At 35.9% G+C, this 21857-nt stretch overlaps 2 protein-coding genes across 3 annotated transcripts; one reads left to right on the top strand and one right to left on the bottom strand.

Moving 5' to 3' along the window:
* Positions 1 to 67: 67 nt before the first annotated feature.
* Positions 68 to 21713, bottom strand: LOC108596603 (sestrin homolog). 2 transcript variants are annotated; one of them, XM_017982534.2, is made up of 10 exons: positions 21577 to 21713; positions 20226 to 20700; positions 11837 to 12640; positions 3270 to 3437; positions 2380 to 2562; positions 1940 to 2318; positions 948 to 1269; positions 704 to 887; positions 538 to 648; positions 68 to 478 (listed from the first exon to the last, which is right to left on the bottom strand). In XM_017982534.2, the coding sequence occupies exons 3-10, from the start codon at positions 11885 to 11887 to the stop codon at positions 392 to 394; spliced, it is 1485 nt and encodes a 494-aa protein (XP_017838023.1). In that variant the 5' UTR covers positions 11888 to 12640; positions 20226 to 20700; positions 21577 to 21713; the 3' UTR covers positions 68 to 391. The 2 variants fall into 2 exon arrangements, with proteins under 2 accessions (XP_017838023.1, XP_017838024.1); XM_017982535.2 differs by lacking the exon at positions 20226 to 20700.
* Positions 15333 to 16617, top strand: LOC108596604 (purine nucleoside phosphorylase). The gene is made up of 2 exons (XM_017982536.2): positions 15333 to 16191; positions 16245 to 16617. Exons 1-2 carry the CDS (start codon positions 15403 to 15405, stop codon positions 16413 to 16415), a joined length of 960 nt encoding a protein of 319 aa, XP_017838025.1. The 5' UTR covers positions 15333 to 15402; the 3' UTR covers positions 16416 to 16617.
* Positions 21714 to 21857: the final 144 nt, after the last annotated feature.

A 21857-nucleotide genomic window follows, 5' to 3' on the forward strand; every position in this document is an offset into this window, starting at 1 on the left:
AAAATAAAATATATTTATTTCACTAAAGCTTTTTTTTAATTTTTTTTAACAAAACATAATACAAATGTACAGTGATTTTTTTTTTGTAAGCAACAACAAATTGATTGCGTATTAACCGAATCTTTGAGTACATAATAATTGTTTAAAAATTTCTATAGCTGTATACAAGGTATCCAAAAGAGTTTGACTGGAGATTGGCATTATAATATTATTTACTTGATACGCTTATTGCACATTAGAAATTGTTCTGTTCTTTGACTGTTAATTGAATTTGTTGTAATATTTATGCAAGTCAATATATATATATATATGTATGTATATGCGTTATATGTTGCTTTATATATGTATGTATGTATGCGTGTGTGTGTGGGTTTGCAATCACTTAATGAGATCAAGTCATATAGCGCATTATCTCGCGCAAAGCATAGAGTAATTCGGCCTGATTACGGGCCTCCATTATCATAAGATTAACATGAACCTGCAAAACAAAAAGAGTCGTTAGATAAGCATAGATATATAAAAAAGACAAATATTTACTTTTTCGCTGTCTTGAAGCTCGACGAGCACACTATCGTAGTCCTTGGTGGTAATGCGCTCTGGAAAGCAACAGGCTGTCTTTATAAACATTTTCAACGGACGCACCAGCAGCTGAAAATAAAAATAAATTAATAATTGCATAGATTTGTTTATAGAGTGTGCTTACCTGATTCACTTCGCCATAGTCGTAATCATCATGGCGTATGCCAAAAATGCATTGTATATAATTCCAAATGGCGCGTCGAAACTTGGATGTATCCACATTCTTAATACCGCCCATGGTGAAATATGTTAGATTATAGGCAGCGCGAAATTTCTCATCCAAGAAGGTGCCCAAGTCGTTATACAAACTGCAGCACAGAAATATATATATTAGTATTTAATTAAAGATTTTGGCGCTTGAGACGCACTTATCGACCAGCGAAAAACCATGATCTTCCCAGGAGTAGTCCTGTATGCGAAATGTGTTTATATTTTCGGCGCCACGTCGCGCGAAATCCTCATACGTAAAACTGGCATCGTCCACATACTGCGAAATTATGGGTGGCAACTGTACCGGCGCCTCCGGCGTAACAGCCGCCAACTCTGCAGTTTGTAATTCGACGCTCTTGAAGCGGTTGCTAAGCTCCGCCTCGCTGCACTCGTCCTGGTTCTGGGAAAGCACCTTCATGCGCTCCATTAACGCCTCCACGGACACGCCCACCTGTTGCTGCGGCTGCTGCTGTGCGGTAGCTGCAAGTTGAGCAAGAACTAATTATGAGCAGCACCCAGCAAGATTATGTTGCACAGCAAGAAATTTAATCAACTACAGTAGCATAAAGCAGATTACTGCTAAAATGAAATATTAATTTTCAAGTCTAAGACAATCAATAAACTAGCAGCTGTCTTAATTAAATTACAACACAAATATAAATTAATATAAAAATGATTTAGGGTAGAGCTAAACTTAGACCAGCAGTAGCTTGTTATTTAGCTATGTTTATTATTAATAAGCTAAGATTATTTTACATGACTAACAATTGTGTTAAACTAACATTTCTTGTTTAACTTTGCAGCTAATACTGCATTCTGTGTAAATAAAAGTTAAAGCCTGTTTAATTGTCTTTAACTTAAAGCTAATCGAACTGCAATTAAAACTTTGCTAATTGATACATAATACAAAAAGATTTAACAACATTTTAAAAGCGAAAATGCTTTGAATTTGTTGCTCAGTGTTATGCTTAGTAAAGTACCGTAAGTATTGCTTGTTTAAAAGCAAATTTAATCAACGCTAATTTATGACTGTGTAGCATATAAAAATCTTAGCTTAGCTTAAGCCTTACATAATTTATGAATGTTGCAAAGTTGAGGCAGCAAATTGAATCTTAAAATGTTGTGGCAACAGCAAAGGCGAAGCACTTACCCAAATAGAGCTGACCAAACGCAAAGTTGGCTCCATTATTGTTGCTGCCATCAGCTGCATTATTGTAATCCGGCTTTGAGTTGCTGCTGCTGCTGCCACCACCAGCGACGCTACCGACTCCATTGTTGAATGATATTTCGCCCAGCACGTTTTTGGGCAACTGCAACTGCAACTGGGGACTCGATGTGGTCTGTTGATTTACCTGTATAGCTGCATCATCAATTGGCGTTGCCTTCAGTTTGGGACTCGACAGACCATCGAGCTTTTGGGTGAGACCGCAGGAGAATACAAAGGAGGAGAGCGAATGAAAGTGTGATAACAAAACCATTGCGTGCACCACCTCGGACAAGGACCAGCTATTTTTGCCCTTTGTTAAGCGCTGCAAAAGCGAAATAAAAATGTGTAATACAAAGGGGGTGAGGGATCGAGTTGTGCCTTACCTCGATGTGCTCCTTGCGCAGCAGCCAAGGACGATGCGCTAGTATTTTATTGATATCGTATATGGCACGTAGTTTGGTGGGTATATAGTCGAGTCCGTTCAGCCACTCGCTGTTGCCGCCCTGATTGATGAACTCCTTTTCATAGCGCTTCACCAAATAAGGACACTGATGCCTGGCGGCAGCCTGCAAATGCAAAGTGTAAAGTTTCTAGAATTTTGTATGCATTTTTAGCTGGAATTGAAATGAGCTTCGCTTCGTTTTTTTTGCATTATGCTATTATTGAACCGAAATATGAAATGCTGTCAACTCTAATTAAGGCAAACAGTGCGCTGCTCTCTGTATTGTTGCAAAGCAGCGAACCTGTCACTGATAGTACTTGCAAAAATGTTGTAAACAAGTCGCTCTCTCTCTCTCGCTCTCTCTCTCTCTTTCGCAGGCAAACAGGCGACAGTCAGTTTCGTATTTTTCGCATTGCAGCCGCAACTGAGAGCTCAGCACAGTGGAAATAATTTACTGTTACACACACACACACCTAGAGTGAGCGAGTGTAATGAGGGTGTGGGTGGTGTGTGCTGTGCTGTGTGTGTGGCTGATGCTGTTGTCATTGATAGGGCATCAACAGCCAGCAGGCAGCAAATGTAAGCTGACAGCAACAGTCGGCAAGAGCTAATGTGCTTAAATTTGCCACTGGCAACAATGCACACACACACACACACGTACACACACACACACACATCCCATTAAACATGCTTTGTTAGGTTGTAAACAGAAAAAAACACAAACGCACACAGCTGCGCCACTCGTTGAAATAATGCAACAGTTTCTCACAAGTCTCAACGCAGTTTCAGTTTTAACCAGCAATTTGTTTTTCATATTTGTATAGTACTCACAATTATGGCCAAATAGTAGCGATATGAGTGCGGCAGCGGTCCATCGCCTTTCATTATAAAATTTTGCGTGCGCAAAAAATGATCACGAAAACGCGGATGATATCCAATCACTTGGGTAACTTGATCCGATTCATCCACATCGTCCATATCGAAGTCTGTTGATGAGCACTGTGGAGTGAAAAATGCAAAAATTATAGGTTTAACTTTTAATTGTGCACTAGGCGTATGCTTAATATAGCTTACAGCAGGCTGCAGCAGGCGTATACTTAATTTCACTTTATGTTTAAGTTGTGAAGTGCTCGGCAACTTTAAGCGCAGCTCATACACTTGTTATAAATCACAAATTGCAAAATTTGCTTTAAAAAATATTTATTTTATATTTTGTTTTAATTTCTAATTCATCACAGTCAATTCTAAGCTGTAATAAGTTATTTTATTTGATATTTCATATTTCATATTGTTCATTGTGCTGTTCGTTTAGCTGCTCTGTATAAGCAACAAAAGCTTAACAACAATAAGAGCTAAAGACAATAAATAGCTTAAGTTTGTGCAATTTAAAATTTGCATGTAACTGCTTTAGTGTATTTCCAATCAAAGTGCATTAATAATTTAACTCTGCCAGCATTTTAGCTGCTTAAATTTGCTAAACATTTGCTGCTTGATTTTATTTGAAATTCTTATTTTCATAACGTTATTGTATTTGTTGCTGCTGCTGCTGCTGCTGCTGCTAATGTTGTTGTTGTTGTTTATATAGCCGTGCTGGCTACTAATCTGGGGCGATGTTATTAAACGTTCAATGACTTGTGTTTCTTGTTTCTTAGTTGTGCGCTTGTTGTTTGTTTTCATTTCATTTAAATGCTTTGCAATCGGACTTAGTTGGCTTTTAATTTCAAGATAGCGCTGTGCCACTTTTTGTCTGAATATATAAATATATATACGCATTATACGCGATAAAAAACAGTACGCGCCTATTATATATCAGACGAGCAGCTTATACTATAAAAAGCGTGTTTCCAATAAAATAATGAAAATCGCTTTATAGTCAAGCGAACCGCTTATCAAAGCGCAGCATTAATGTAGATTGTTTTAAATATATATATATATATATATATATGGCGATAAACTATCAGCTTTAGTGCCTGACCTTAATACACAGCAGTCAGTGTAGGGAATAAACCAGCGCAAACCACATCAGACTACAACAACAACCACCCACCCACCCATCCAGCCAGCCAGGCAGCCTTCTTTTTATTTCATTTTTTTTAGCGCATTTAATATGCTAACAGCAATCAAACCATTTTAGGCAGGCGGGCATATTAAATATATACACATACTTGGCTGCTTGGTAGTCACTGTTGATTGACATTGAGACGCCCACAACAGTCGCTCAAATAAATATGTTTATTTGTTCTACGACGACACTAAAAGCTCAAGCTGCCTTTAAAACTGTTTTTGTTTGCCTGGCTCTTAGTTTGTGGCTGCATAATAAAATTTATAAACATGTTTAAAATACTTTCTCTACCCCGCACGCTGCTTGTGCAATTAATTAAATGAAATGTCTCGAGCAACTGTTTGAAATAAATGCTTAACATAGCATACATATGTATTTCAAATATTTTATTTCATTAATCAATGTGATTTATGAGCAACTATTCAAATGCAAATCGAGGCATGATATCAGCCACATCGAGAGCGGGGCGTGGCATGTAGGCAGGCGGCTGCACAATTTGTAGCCATAAATTAATATGTAAATTGTGTGGACTAACTATTTGCTAAATCAAGTGTAGTTTGTTTAGCTGACAGCAGTTGCAAATTTATGCGACTACAAAAACATACAAAATTTAAAGTTTAGCTAGCTTTAAATTTATTACAGCTATGCTGGTTAGCTAATGATAAGTTAATTAGATTGCTTATAGTTAAAAGCTGAGCTTATAAAAATAGAACAATTTCAATTATATTCGCTGCTGTTTAGTTATTTAATTAAAACATAATTTGAGCATATGCAGAATAATTGATATAAATGAATATAATGCAAAGATTAACAATGTTATTATATTTTATATTTAGTTGATTTATGATTTATGAAAGCAAACTGCAACTATTTTGATTTTTAAATAATAACAATTTTTATAGTATTAATTTTTTAGCAAAAATAACAGAATTGATGAGTAATCTGGTATGCGATTCAATATCTCTTATTGAGCTATAACAAGTTGGTGAATACGCTTTTTATTATTATTGCAATAAATATTGCTACAATTTGTATTTAAATTTGTTTGCTATAAATAGCTGCGCTTAGCTTGTTAAGCTTGTTTGTGTTTTAAAAATAAACAAATGTGAGCCAATTTAGCTAGAAGCTAAATAATAGTCATGTTTCATAATACAAATGTTGAGTTATTTGCAACTTTTACTTAAACATGCGTTAAACACTGATAAATGTTATCGCTGCGCTTTTATTTTTATTCTGCTGCTGCTGCTGCTGCGGCTTAGTAATAAATGCGCTGTGTATAGAAAATATGGAAAATGAAACACACACACACACATACGTATGTGTAGTATATAATATACCAGTTACAAGTAGCTGGGGCTGATAAACTTGTTTCTGCTGCAAACTGAATGCTTTGACATGCAGCATTGAATGGGATGCGAGTGTAGTTCGGAGACCAGTTAATGCCATGGAATCGGTTGCATGGCAGCTACGAAAGCGGAGCAGCAGCAGCAGCAGTGTGAGCGAGCCAAGCTTAATGGATGTGTTCAAGCATTAGGCATATGTACAGGTTTTCATGACCTGCAATAAACCGCAGCCCGAGCAGCGTCTGCTCGACTGTCGAAAGTCCAAGTATATGGCACTTGGGCTAGGGTAACTCTAGCTGCCATACTGCTCAGCTCAGCTCAGCTCAGCTCAGCTCAGCTCAGCTCAGCTCAGCTCAGCTCAGCTCAGCTCAGCTCAGCTCAGCTCAGCTCAGCTCAGCTCAGCTCAGCTCAGCTCAGCTCAGCTCAGCTCAGCTCAGCTCAGCTGCACTTGCATTCAAAACGTGTTAGCTAACGCGTCGTATACGTGATCTATGCTGTGTGTGTGTGTGTATGCGCTTGAGACTTGTGTGCGTAGGTGTATGTCGCTTCTTTTGTTTATTAGCCTAATTTGCATGCATTTAGCATTTGGACTAGCGCAATGAGTTGAAGCAAATTGTTTATTAAATAATTAAGCATTGTCCAGCACTGGCAGAAGGTCGCAGCTCTGTTTGGGCAGGAAGTAAACTCCACAAATTTATGAGCACATTTATTTTCGTTGTAAGCTGTAAGCGCTCAAGGTTCGCTCTCGTGTAAGCCAAGTGTGGACATAGACATAGCCAAGTATGTTCATTGACAGCCACATACATATATACAGATATATATATATATTTGTTTGGCAGTCGTGTAGACTACAATTTGACAGTTGAAAAATGAGTGCTGAACACAAAATATAGTTAACAATATAATAGTCAATAGACCTTCATAGACAAAGCATTACAGCTTGCTCCAACTAAAACCCTTTTTTGATTTGTTTTAAGCTTTAAATTGTAACTAGTTTGATATAAATGTATTTGCTGGCTAACAATTTTAATATATAATTAAATATAGTACCTTTTTATCTAAATATTTTGCTTGAATTTATTTACAATTTTTAGTTTACTTAGTTTACTACGCAGCTTGGGCAGAGTTCTGCATTTAATATCGATTTACATTTTCGTAGACTTGGCATTATAGAATTTATAATAATTACTTACTCACTTAGTGTGCAACTAAATCTATTTGCTATTATTTATTTTTGTATTCTCATTTATTATATTATCGATCGACTTTATTTCAAATTTTTACTTTACTTCGTTTACTACGCAGCTTGGGCAGCTTCTGCACTTAATATCGATTTAAATTTTTCTAGACTTAGAATTTATAATAAGCACTTAGCAAAAAACTAAAACTATTTGCTATTTTATTTATTTGTGTATTCATTTATTAGCTTATCGTTTAAGTTTAGTTATTGCCATTTTATTACATTTTTATGCACTGCGTCTTACATTAAATTAATTTTCTCTTTTTTGCTGCTTCAGCTTTGAGCTTTAACTCATAAGTGTGCTAAGAATACATTTTACAAATATTTCTTATTTAATTTCAGCTCGCCCCCGCTGCAAATTGCTGCCTGTGTAGCATCCTCTTAAGCTGGAACTGAAGCCTGTAGCTTCTATTGTCGCTCTCAAAGTGAGGCAGGCAGCACTCGGGCCTAAGCTTACGTGCAAAATCATGAAGCATAGCGCTTAAGAATTGCCGCCCACAGCACAGGAAGGGGGCGGAGACAGCCAGCCAGCCCGTCCGACAGTTGCTGCTGCCAGTATGCGAACACACATATAAATTTAAAGTGCTGTCGCTTTTATTTCTTTCCTTTTTTTTTATTATTTTTAAGCTGACTGCTTATGTAAATGTGGATAATTAATTTCTGTAAGCTTATTTTGATTTCCTCTTTACAGCGGACGAACTTACAGTTTTGAGTTCGTGTGTGTGTGTGTGTGTGTGTATTTAAAAATAAAGCAAATTATATTGCAAATTAGCATAATTAGCGCATAAAGTAGCGAGTTATATGTAAATGTTTCACATTTCTGATTCATTGCAATCAGTCAGTCAGTCACAGAGCTCAAACGCATTCTTCACTTTTATTTGTCGGTCTGTCTGTCTGTCTGTCGGTCCGTCTGTCTGTCTGTTATTGTCTGTGTGCTTTATCTGACTTTGTTTGTTACGCGCTTATTCTGTTTTGTTTATTGTGTTCGCTCTCGAGCGTTTCGCTTCAAATGTCAACAGTAGTGGCCTCAACAAATTAAAACAAAAGCTGGTAAACAAGCAAATTAAATTAGCATAAATGGTACAGAGCAACAGCAACAGCAACAAAATATAATAAATAAGAGAAATAGTAAACAATAAGTAGGCAGGCAGGCAGGTAGTTAGTTTGCTTAGCTAAAGTGGAAAACACGGCAGGTGTTAAAAGTGCAAACTACATACAAAATACAAAATGGAATCAAACAAATAAACAACTCCACACACACACTCGAGAGCGATTAGACAACCGAACTGAGTGCACTATACTATATATATAGTATATATATATAAGCGCTGCTTAGCTATGCATTTGTCTGTGTCTGCGTTGCTAATAAAGACGCGCGTCTAGACGTGATAAACTATAAACTTGCACATGCACAAACTGTTGACTATTATTATTTTATTATATTGTTTGTTTGTTTTTTTGCAGCAAACTGTGTAAATCGATTTGGCCTATTAGGCATACAGTTTGTAGTATTAAGTTATTAAATGCCCATCATATTATTAAAACATAATGCCCACAGCTTTTTATGTATTTGTTTCTTTTTTGGCTGCTAATTTATGTGCGCCTGTTACTTTGTCGCCTGTTAAATTTGACAAATTTCAGTTCCAATTTTACAGCATGATTAAGCGAATTCCAAGGCGCTAACAATAACAACAATTGTAATAAACAAGCATAAAGATTTCAACAGCAAGCATTACAACAATAATAATAATTGCTGTTGTTAAAATTTTGTTTATTTTTTGCCACTTGCCTAAATTGCCGAAAATAAAGAATTGTTTAATGTTATTATTAAATCCAAAATGTAAAATGCAACTGCTCTATTCGTTCTAATTTTTTAAGCTTTAATTTCATCAGGAATTAATTTTTGTTATTGTTAAATTAAATAAAAAATGCATTTTCTCTATTAGCATTTATTTATTTCTAATTTTTTTTAGCTTTATTTGTATATCAAAAGCTACAATTTTAATAAATAAAAATATTATTAGAATTTTTAGTTATAATTTTTTAAGCTTAATTTTCATCAAGTACTTATTAGTGTTATTATTAAATTCAAAATATAAAATGCAGCTTTGCTATTAGATTTTTAAGCTATAATTTTTAGCTTTATTTTCATTACAAAAGTTGCTATTTAATAAAAATAAAAGCGTATCTAAACTTCAATACGCCATGTTGTTCATATTTAAAATAAAATTTATTATGATGCTGTGCACTTACAGCGCACTGTATAGAATTTTAAATTAGTTTCATTTGCATAACATTAAAAATTATTAATTTGACAGCGCTGTGAGCTCAATGGTTAGTTAACTAGCACAACAACAACAACAACAACAGCAACAGCAGCAACAAGAATGAGAACGACAACGACAACAAGCCCATATTTTAGCTGCTAAACAACAATAACAATAATAATAACAAATGTATGCGTATGTGTGTGTGTGTGCATTTAGTACAGAGGAATTTTTGTAATAAAGTGTTGTCATGACTTCCGCACAGCTGACAATTAAAATGCACAAATCATAAAACGAACTAAAATAAAATTAAAATAAGATGCTAGAACATTTTATTTACAAAGTTGCTTCAATCGAAGCACGACGACCGACTGTTGTTGTTGTTGTTGTTGTTGACTTCTTTGCATGCAGTGCGCATATCATAGCATGATTCAGTCAGTCAGTCATTCAATCATGCAGTCAATTTGTCACTGCGAATGTCTTATTGGACCCTTGCCAGAATCAGAGAATGGCGCACATCTGTTTTTATATTTGATATTGTTGCTCATCGTGTGTGTGTGTGTGTGTGTGTGTTGCTTTTGTATATATTTTTATACAATTTAATTATTTATTGCGTAAATAAAATTGCGCTTGCATGTTGTAAAGTGTAAAATTCGCTAGCGATAATAAATAAATTTTTTAAGCAACAAATGTTGGCTGCTCCTTAATTTGCGGCATTGCTTGATAAGCTGCCCCAGTTTCCATTAAGCTATTTTTAAGCATCCCAAATGCGCATTAAAATATATTTTTATACAATACATGCAAACATTTGTTATTCCAGTTCAGTGCTTGCCATCAATTATAATTATTATTATCGACTGATACGCGTAAATAAAATACTTTTACTTGTTTATTTGTTTGTTTTTTTTTTCGCCTAGATATGCTTATCAAGCAAGCGCCGAATGGCAAAAAAAATGTAGCAAAACAAAGTTGCTTTTTAGTTTAATAATAAAAAAAAAATTTAAAACTAGCAGTAACTTTGCTAACGAGCGAGCATACAATAGATAATATAAGAGAATTACAATTGAAAAGTAAAGCTTCAAAAATAAAGTGTGTAATGCTTATCGATAGTATCGATAGCTTTCAAAAGAAATTACATTAGAGCAGTAAAGAATAAAAATGAAAGCACTTATTGTTATCGATAACTTTTAAAGCTAAGTTTATTATTATATAAAATTATATGTTTGCTTTGCACTTTTTAAATTCAACTGCTGCAACTTTATTCAACACAAAGACTCTTTTGATGTTCTGCTCACCTGGCAGCATATTAAATTTTTTTGATTTGTTTATTGCATAAAGTGAGACCACATTGCATTTCTGCATTAATATTGTTGTATGTGTGTGTGTGAGCTGTGTGTTTGCCTTGTGGTTGGCATATTAAAAAATTGTGCAATTCTTTTGTATAAATAGTTGGCAAGCAGAACAAAAGTTTAACTCTGTCTGACCAGAAAGCAGCATGATAATAATAAAGTTAATAAAAGGTTGGAATTTGCATGTAATACGAGAAAATTTACACACACACACACACAGCATGGTAAATAAAGAATTTTAATAAAACTAATAAACGGAGTGTGTTCTAAATGTTTTTTTTTTTTTTGGAAACAAAAGTTGTGTATGCAACTTGGAGAAAAGTTGCATGCATCAATTATAAACATTATTTGCATGCTTTTAGGCGCTGCTACTTGTTATGTGTGTATGTGTGTGTGACAGCCTGTGTGTCTGTGTGTGTGCGCTTCATGTTACAAACAACATTTTGGCCTGCAGCAAGCAACGAAAATTCAATTAGTGCATGAATTACATGCTGACCAACAAACAACAACAACAACAACTGCAATAAACATATCCTGCTGTTGTTAATATCCTTTACGCCCCGTTCAAGCGATTTACAAGTGCAGCAACCCAACCACCCACTTAGCCAGCCCATTATGTCTCTGCTCAACATTCGCATATTGGCAACATTTTTGTCTCACTTAATTGCAACTCCCATGGCCATGATAATAAAATCATTATACACACTCTTCAGCAAATCCCTCCCCCCCCCCCCCCCCCCCCCCCCCCCCCCCCCCCCCCCCCCCTGCCCACAAGTTTACATCATTGTGCATTGTACACGCAAATTAAAACTTAAAAATAAAACGCATTTTTAAGCGCTTTTTGACAAACTGTTAACAGCTTTTGATTTAACAATTCTATTTGACATTTGAGCGCACATAATTGGGCAAAATAATGTTAAACTAATGTAAACGCACATTGATTTATTGGCCGCTTAACAAAGTTTGTTTTAAACAGCTGCTAATTTCAAATCAGCTACTTACTAGTTAGCAGTCGATGACCTTAGTAGTCTTTAGTTCTTTTATTAGTTTGTATAAATATTCTAACTACTTAAAATTAATTATTAGCTTAACTGCAATTTTATATTAAAGCATTTAATGCTACAAAAATTTACTTACATCTTGAGAGATTTGTCCCATTTCCGAGTAATAATCAACAGCCGAGTACATTGGTATTTATGTGCGTCTCGCTCTTCAGCCGTCGCTCTCTCTTTCTCTCTCTCTCTCTTGGCGTTGCACTAAACTGTTACCAGTTAGCAGCTACAGTCGGCACTCGCTAAGCACAAACGTTGTCTGCTGCTGCTGCTCGTTTCTCAAGCTTGTTTTTGTTTTCAGTTTTTGTGTGTTTGTCTTTTTAGCTGCTGCCACTTGGAGGAGCTTGGAGGCTTGTCGTCGATACAAAATCCAGATGTGGCTTACGTCTTTATCTCTCTCGCTCTCGCTCTCACTTTGGCATTGGCGCTGGCTAAGTTTTCACTTGATTTTTATGCAACAGGCAGTCGTTTAATAAAAAAAAACACACAAAACAACACTTGAAATTTAAAATTGCACTTGACTCTGGAGCTCGCTCGCTCGCTGGGATCAGGAGTTGTATCTGTGATGCAGTTTCAGTTGCAAGCGTTGACTTAGTGGCAGATTTTGATTTGGATTATGATTCAGGCACTTGTACGTGTGACTGCGACAAAAGAAGAGCTTCAGTTGCTCCACATCAATCTCGTGTGCTCTGCTGCTGCTGCTGCTGCTTCCTCTTCTTTTTATGGTTGCTATGGTTAACTTTGAGCTTGTTGTAGACTTGGAGTTACAATTGCAGTTGTCATTTAGCTGTGTGTTGGCTTTCATTGGTCTTTTCACTTGGCCTCGAGCAAGAATTTCAGCATGAAACGTATTTTTGCAATGCGCTGCTTGCAATGTCTTTAGCAAAAACTGCAAATAAATAAACAAAAAGGTAAAGCGGCGTTAAATATTAGCTTAAATAATTGCCCAATGCCAACACACAAATACACACAAATCAGTGTATTTATATTTATATGACCTCTCCAAGGGAAAGCTCCGTTGGCTCTGCCTCAATTCAATTCTTAATATTTGCCTAAACAATTGACAATATATATATCATATTTATCACTCGAGCGTGCAAAAGCTCAAAGAAATTTCTGAGTGTGTGTGTGTGTGTGTTCGCATAATATATATAACCAACTTCAATTAGCAAACGACTGCCAGTCAAAAATTTGCCAAACATGCAAATAAACAGCAACAGCCAGAGCAACAAAAGCAGTAACAACAACAAATAAAAACAGACGCACGCTTTGCCAAAAAAAAAAATAATAAACAAGCTTATATTTTCCAAAGGTATTTAACAAAACGTTCAAAAAAATATGTATAAACAATGGCAAAGCAAAAGAAACCATTTCAATTGCCCAAAGGGCATAGAGACAGGCGCAGCCGACAGTGTGGGACGCTGTACAGCATTAAAGCAAATAAAATATATATTCATAACTCGCAGTCAACAAAGTTTGCTTTAATTTCAATGATAAATAATATTTAAGCAAGAAGAATATCAATTAGTTGAATACATTAAAGAATTTTTGCAACTATTTTTAAAGTAAAGCTATGAATTAAATAGTTTTTAATAATATGACATATCGGAAAAATAACATTTTTAAAATGTGTATGACTTTTGCTTTTAATATGTTAAGGCAATTCAGTTTAATTTAATTCTTAATACTATTAATAGCGATACTTTTGACTTTTGATAATATGTATTAAATATTAAACATATATCATTGGATTTGTAGGCTATATAGCAATCAGCCCAGCAAGTTTACTTGTCTATAACTTTTGTGTGAAACTAAAATACCCTTATGTACATTTTTGTGCACTGAGTCCAAAGCGCAAGTTAATCCGCCGCGCAAATCTCAAATACCACTAAATAAATAGAATTGCCTGTTCAGCGTGTAAATAAAATTCAAAACAATGCCTAAAATAAAAAACGATTTAATACCAAAAAATAAATGCGTGCATTCAACACATAACTGAAACATATTTTGTCTTTCGTTTTTTGTGCCAACCAGTTATAAAATTTTATGGCAGATGCAGCTTGGAACAGGCTGATGAAATGTTTTTAATAAATTTCATTAAACCATGCAGCTCAATCTCGCGCTCTCTCTCGCTGTTTATCAGCGCAGTATATATATATTATATATATATATATATATAGATACTATATGCGGGTGTTGTTGCTGTACAAACAAAGAGCAGCAAAGTTGTCGCTGTTGGGGCAGCTGCGTTGCTGTATCTTTGTTTTTCTCTCTCGCTGCCGAGCAGAGTTTTTTTTTTAAGTAAGTTGTGCTTGGCATTATAATTCATTCCTTTTGCTAATTAATAGGGTAAACCAATAAACAACAACAGGCCGCAACAATCAGTCAGTCAACAGTCGCCTATAAGTCACAATTTAAATATTGTTTTCATGTGGTTTTTGGGCGCGCATCTGTCAACAGCAGCGACAGCAGCAGCAGAACTGGAATTGGAAACTGCTGATTGCGTCTGGGGGCGTGGACAAGGCCAGTTATAGTTATATTGGTTGATCTCTGAGTCTGACGCTGAGTTGCTGGCACTGAGCAATCGCTGAAGCGTTTAGCATGCGCACTGCGTTGCTATAAAAAGTCCATAAATTTATTAAATTTACAATAACAAAAACAAACACGCTGAAATAGAAAACTTGAAGCGCGCTTTTGTTATTGTCATTGTCATTTGAGCGCGCATAAAGTTGCTTAAGTTACAGCCAAACCGTTGCTGTTTTGTTTGTTATTATTGTTGTTGTTTTTGCTGTTGTTGTTGTGCCGCCTACAAAGTCACGTTCAGTTTGCTGTATGGCTTTGGCTTTGGCTTTGGAGCTTCGCTGGAACCGCAACGCCCTAAGAGATTATAATCATGCTATGCGATAAATTACAGCGCCGACAACGCGATGAAATCGCTGAGATGTAACCATAAACCCTTTAGCTAGATCAGCAGGCTACCATATGCTGCATGAGATCAGAGCTATGTTGTTGACAGATATAGTTCTGATGCTTAAGAGCTGACATAACTAAAGCGCGCAGCAGTGTTTATCGATAGTATCGATATAGGCAAGCAATAAATTTGCTAATTAAAAGCTTGAAAAATTAATTTTCATATCACAACTCACAATCAAGCATTTTAATAATTAGGCTGTGTTTATCGATAGTATCGATATAGGCAAGCAATAAATTTGCTTGAAATATAAATTTTCTTATCACAATTCACAATGAAGAAATTTAATAATTAGGCACACAAATTCATGTGTTTAAATTGGAATGTGTTTAAGAAAACATCGTTTGAGCAGTTATCTGTTTATTGCTATTATCGTTTAATCTTTTATGCTTAACTTTAAGCACAATAAGTAAATAAAGCACAGCAGGTTGCTTTATGTATTTACAACATAATTCGCCCCATTGAGCTAGTCGGAGTTCATTTATTTCAGATAAGCAGCAGACAACCCGCAGTGCATCATGTCTATTCAACATAAAATTTTCCCGCTGCTAAGCATGACAAACAAACTTGAATGTTAATGCTTTTGAAATTAGTAAAATACAATTTAATATTTGACATGTAAAGAGCATAAAATTAAAATTGACAACAAGTTTAGGAAACTGCCGCCAGCTGTTGGCAAAATGTGTAACTTTGATTGCTGCGCGCTGAAGACGGCGCTGGATCATCGGCGCGTGCGTCTGCTGGCCGAGAAGCTGCTCAAGGAGGAGCTGGCCAATCCGCCCAAGATATTGCTGACGCCGCCAACGCTGCTCTACAGCTACGAGCAGATACTGGCAATGGCGCAGTTTGTCGTTGCTCGCAGTCAAGTGAAACCCAAATTCGGCATCATATGCGGCAGGTTGAGCAGCTTAGCCCAGATGGTGGATAATCCGGTTATAATAGACTATGCGGAGATTCCTGGCTTTCCCATCTGCACAGCGCCTGGGAATGAAAGCAAACTGTATATGGGCCACATCAGCGGCGCACCCGTTATACTCATGAGTGGACGCTTTCATCCCTACGAGGGCATCGAGCTGTTCCAATGCGCCGTGCCCGTGCGCATGATGAAGCTCTGCGGCATTGAATATCTCATTACCAGCTGTGCTGCTGCCGCTGTGGACAAGAGTTACAATGTGGGCGACGTGTTACTGGTCAAGGATCACATCAATATCTATGGCCTGATGGGCCACAGTGCGCTAATCGGACCAAATGATGCGCGCTTTGGGCCCAAGCACAAGCCCATGGTGAATTGCTATGATCGCAAGCTGCTGGCACGCGCCATTGCGGTGGGTGAATCGTTGGGATTCCAGGAAGATATGCACATAGGCATCTACGCTTGCATGGGCGGCCCAGCCGAGGGCACAGCGGCCGAGGAGCAGCTGCTGCGACGCATTGGCGCCAATGCCGTCGGCGTGGGCATGGTGCATGAGGTGAGATCGCTACATCAGCAATTCGCATATATTTTATAGCGCTTTAATTACAGAACATATTGGCACGCCATTGTGACATTAAGGTCTTGTCCTTTTGCCTCATCTCGCAGCCTTCGCTGGACCGCGACATCAGCACTATACTGCAGCATACGGAATATGGCAAATATGTGTGCACGCAGCTGATCGGACACATTATCTATAGCATACAATTTGAAGGATTATAAAGCTAAATTTCAAGTTAAGGGCTTGCGCGCGCGCGCGCCACTGGGGCGTATGCGTATTATGTAAACAACAAATTGTTAACCGCAAATTATTATGAGTTGCTAATAGTACATGCCAAATGTAAATGTAAATGCATTAAACCAAAGTCAAGCCTGTTATAGAGACAATATGTTTGCCTACTTTGTATACAAATTACGCTGCTGCTCTTCCTCTTCTTCTGCCACCACAACTTGTTGTTGTTGTTGCGGTTGCTGCGGTTTTACAATTGCTGCTGTTGTTTTGTTTTTTTTTTAGTTAATCATAATAGCGATTTACCTTGTGCCAAGTTCATTGACTTTAACGCCAACAACACACACACTGGCTGCCGAATTTCCAACACATTATTAATTATATAAAATTGAAATTAAAAATAATACGCACGCCTGTTTATCTATTTGATTGAATTGAATTGCATTTGTTGTTTTGAATTTGCAGTTCAGTGCACTACTGAGTGCTGCACTACAAATGCTATTAAAAAATAGCTAAAAATAGTCTGTAAAAACGCTAGAAACAGTCACACAAATTAACATAGCTATGTTTAGCTAAGCAGCTAGTGTAATGTTGTTAACATAGCCATGTAAAGTTAACAGCGATATGCCCATTTAATGCTAAATTGCCACACGAGCTTACCAATACTATAGACTGGCATTAGCATATATATGCATGTATAGTATATATAAATAAAATGCAAGGCACATGCACCAAATAGTTTTGGCATTTCAATTGACTGACGCTGCACATCTGTCGTTACTTTCTAAATTGATTTATCGACGGGTGGGCGGGTGTACGCTGGGGCCGCAGTTGATGCAGTCAGGTGAGGAGCGATGGTGCTTGGGGTTGGACATTTAAATGGCAGCACAGCTGCACACGCTAAATAAGAATGCGAATTAAAATAGAATGCGTAATATACTTAAATGCAAGCCAAATGTGCTGATAACTAATCAACTGACTAAGCAGCAGCAGCAGCAACAACAAATGCTAATTACATTTAAGCACTTTTATATTTAAAAGCAAACAACAAAATTGTTCTAAATGCAGCTAAATTTATGAATTGTTTTTCGACTTGCTTGACACATTTCAATTTGTGGCTATGTTAAGAACTTTTGGCCGCTGTCACAACAATTCGTATAGCTTTTCACATTTTCCCCAACGGCAAAGTAATGCTTGGTAAAATTTCAAACAGTTGTTGTGAAATGTTGAAATGTCACATTACTTATGATTTCATTTAATTGTAATTCAATATTAAGTGACTTATCAAGTCTAACTTTATTGTACGCCAGATTAACAGTTAATTTTAAACCAGTGATATTATAAATATATAACAAACGAACACAATTTATTAAGCTAACGATTAGATTTATTAAATAAACAGCAACAAAGTTGCAAATTTGCCAGCTGTTGCCGGGAGCGATGCCACATAAAAGAAATGCCATAAAAACTCATCAATAAATTGATTAGATTAACCATATACGTGCTATATACACTTGTAAATATGTCATCGACTATTTTCTCAATCAATTCAAATACAGTGAATTTACTTAGTATGCGCTTAAGTATTCACACCTCTTTAATAACAACAAGCCAGCAAAATTGCTCAGACACGCAGCCACAAATTTATTAGAAATTTGATTTAATTAAAGCCTCAGCGCTTAGGTTTAAACGCGTTAGGAAATGAAGTAATTAGAGGCAAACTTTGTTAACTCTGAGCTAAGACAAAAGTCGTAATTACAACGGAAATTAAATGACAGGCAAAGGCAAAATGCCAATAAATTTTAAGTTGGCCACAACTGCGAATATGCAATGCTCTGTATAAGAATATTTTGTATACAAAAACGTAATAAATATTTATAGAAATTTTAAATGAATGCAGCTTGACTAACTTTGCATTATAATTAGAATACTTTCAATAGAACTATATGTATAGTAGAGTTTGCTTTTTAAGGGCATATTTCAATCGTGTTTTTAAAATGTTTGCCTAGTCCCTTGAAGAAATATTGATAGATAATTAAAAAAGTCTGTTTTAATAACGCTTAAATTTCTTGTTCTTGTGCAAGTTGTTGCAAGTTCACTCAACTCAATTTGAGACCATAAAAGTGACGCCGCGTCTTATAAGTGGCTGTTGTCATTGTGCAACAGGGCGTATGCTTCATTTAGCTAGACACATTATTTAAACCAAATAGTCGTATACACACTTGAGTGCACAGACACTTGAGATATTAATTTAAATTACTATCTAACTGTTGTTCAATTGTTAACAAATCAATAAAAAACCACACACACACACACACACACACATATATAGGCGTAAATAAATAAAGCTTTGAATCAGACAATAAAAAATATATGTAAATACATATGTACATATTATCAATCAGGCGGGCACTTCAAGCAGTTCAAATGATTTAACAGTGGGGCAATATCAGTCAGCAAACACACATACACACACACAAATACATATGCATATACGCATACAAACACGTTCAGTGCGCTTAGCAACACAAAAAGCAAACGCGAGACGACGCGACGCTACAGCAAAAAAAAAAAAGCACAGTTATTTAACTGCAATATCTATACATAAACAAGTCAAGTCAATGTGTGTGTGTGTGTGTGTGTGAGTTAATTTGGCATGGCAACCGTTCTATATCATAATTGGCATAAGCTGCTATAATGTTGCTTTGGCATTCTTAGTGCATATTGCGCATACGCCGCATAGCGCGCTGCAAGGCATATTTGCCTAATTAATAATAGCCATAAAACTATCAGCGCGCATTAACAAATAAATTCCATTCAAATGGATGTTTTGTCTAACTAACTCAACATTTGTTTATCTTTTCGCCGCACATAAATAAAAATTGTTTGTTACATGCGCTGGCCTCACTGATTAAAATAAATTGATGCTTAAAATGTAGAAAAAGAATTCAAAAGAAATTTATTCAAAAACAATTGTGTATATAAAGCGCGCATATGTATGTAAGTATGTGTGGAATTTCGCTTGTGTAAACAACAAGAAATAGGCAGCGAAAAGGGAACGCATAAAGAAAAAAAAAAAAATAACATTATTGCTTAATTTAGATTTTCGTATGGTAGGTCAAGTGGCAATTTTCACAAGCAATTTATTTATGCTGCTGCTGCTTATTGCAAAGGCAGGCAAAAGGCATTTCAATTTTTCAATTTTGTTTGTAAGCTCTGCCCCAACTAACCGCAAAACAACATGATATTCAATTCAAAAATTATGTCGAATTCAGTTGGTCTTGGTTGCTTTGAGTTGCCTCGGCCCTTGGGAAATGAAAGCTTGAGTAGGTTTGATGCACATTTTCCAGAATGCAGCAGTCAATCAATTGCACTTTGAGTCTCGACTCTCAAACGAAATTCTGTAAAACTCAATCTCTGGCAAATGATAGACGACGAACGCCCATGGGCATAGGCACGAGATATGAAGGCCTAAGTTCAGTTTTAATCAAACCGCAAAAGGATTTCATAGCAGTTTTCTAACTAATTTCAGTTATGATTTTGAATTGCAATTTAGCTTCACATATAAGCACATTATAAAAATTAATTTCTAAATGCCCAATTTTCATTTATATTTACGCACATTTTAAAAATTAGTTATACAATTTAATTTCTGTATATATTTGTAGCTTTGTTTATTGCTCATTCATAATTTATGCACTTAAATTTCATTTAAATTGCCAATTTGTAGTTTCATTTTGCATTCGCAAGTGCATGGCATTTTTTTTTTATTAAGCGCGACAAAAATAAAACGATAAACTCACCCATAGATTCAAATTCAATGACAGCCACAATTTTTAAGTGAACTTTTATTTAGTTTGTCAATTCAAGTTTGTTGTTGTTGTCGTTGACTGGCAATGACGCTGGAAATTAACGGCACAGGCAACAATAACAAAGCTGCAGCGTGTTTTTTTTTTTATTTTATTTTATGTTTTCCTTTTCTGTCTGTGTTGTTTTTGTTTCTTTGTAAGTAGCTGATAAAGCGCGCTCTCACACACAAATACAATCAGACAACACACACATGGATTTCTTTTATTTTTACTTGTGTGTGTGCATGTATAATACACGTGTTTGTATGTATGCCAACGTACAGGTAAGTGTTTACGTATGTTTGTATGTATATATTCTAGTTGATAACTGTTGCAAACTTTCGCAGTTGTTTGTCGTGTCTTTTTACATGAGAGTTGCCGATAAGGTAAATTAAACAGTAAACAGTAAACAACGAAAAGAGCGAGCACACTATAAAAAGATAGAGAGTGAAAGAGTGAGCGATTAGCAAACACATGTACATTATACTGAGCAGCACTCTGTAAATATTCTAGCTTTAATTGCAGCAACTTTTCGCTGAGTGTAGAATTTATATTCTCTCAATTTTTGTTTTTAGAAAACTGGCGTATGCCTAAATATATATATGCACACATATGCATGTGTGTGTGTGTGTAAAATGACATGCGTGTTTATGTTGCTTAAGGTGATAAATTTATCGCTTGATTCTTTTTTTTTTTAGTTGCTTGAAGTGCTTGGCACACTTTATGATATACACCTAGAAATATAGGCATAGTTTGGGGCACAACATTTATTTTCATTTTATAGGCCGAACAATTTTTCACTTTACAGACAAACATACCAACAAACATGCATACGAGCGCTACAAAAACATAAAAAGCATTTGGCGCGAAAACATCTCCCACACACACACACACATAAAATGTAACTTTTAATTTTGCCACAATAACAATAACAACAACAACAGCAAAAACATACTGTGTATGCTCAACAGCCGGTCAGTTTTAATAATGCTTGTTTTGTTGTTGTCGAAATTTGTATTGCTTTTGCCTTTTGTTTTTCGTTTATTTGTTGGCTTTGCCGAACAAGAAATTTCTGTAGTAATTTTCCATGCAATAACAATGATTTTTGTTTTTTTCTTTTATTTTGTGCGCTATCTATGCGCGCCTGTTTTTTTTATTTTCTTATTTTAATTGTTTCTTTTTTAAATTTATTATATTTTTTTTATTCTTTGCCAAGTCTGTTGTTTGATTTTTATTGTGCTCTTGATTATTTTAAACATGTACGGCTGCTCATCTGAATAAGCCCATAGTGCATATTTTAACATACCAAAAATAGCATAAATATGTACAAAACTAAAAATCTCAAACGAACAGTAAATTAAACATTTTATCGCGACTTAACTAAAAGCTGGGCTTGAGCGCTCTCGCTAAGCGCCGCACCGACCGAACCGTTCGAAATTCTAATTGGAACTGTCGATTGCCGATTCCATTTAAAGTCGATTAAGTCTATTTTTAAATGTTGTTGGTCTTACATCGATAAAAAGCATATACAATCGGAATATGCGGACTGCAATTCGTTCATATACCGATGTATATCGATACTATTTC

The sequence above is a fragment of the Drosophila busckii genome, chromosome 2R (genome assembly GCF_011750605.1).
Source record: "Drosophila busckii strain San Diego stock center, stock number 13000-0081.31 chromosome 2R, ASM1175060v1, whole genome shotgun sequence".
Classification (NCBI taxonomy): Eukaryota; Metazoa; Arthropoda; class Insecta; order Diptera; family Drosophilidae; genus Drosophila; species Drosophila busckii.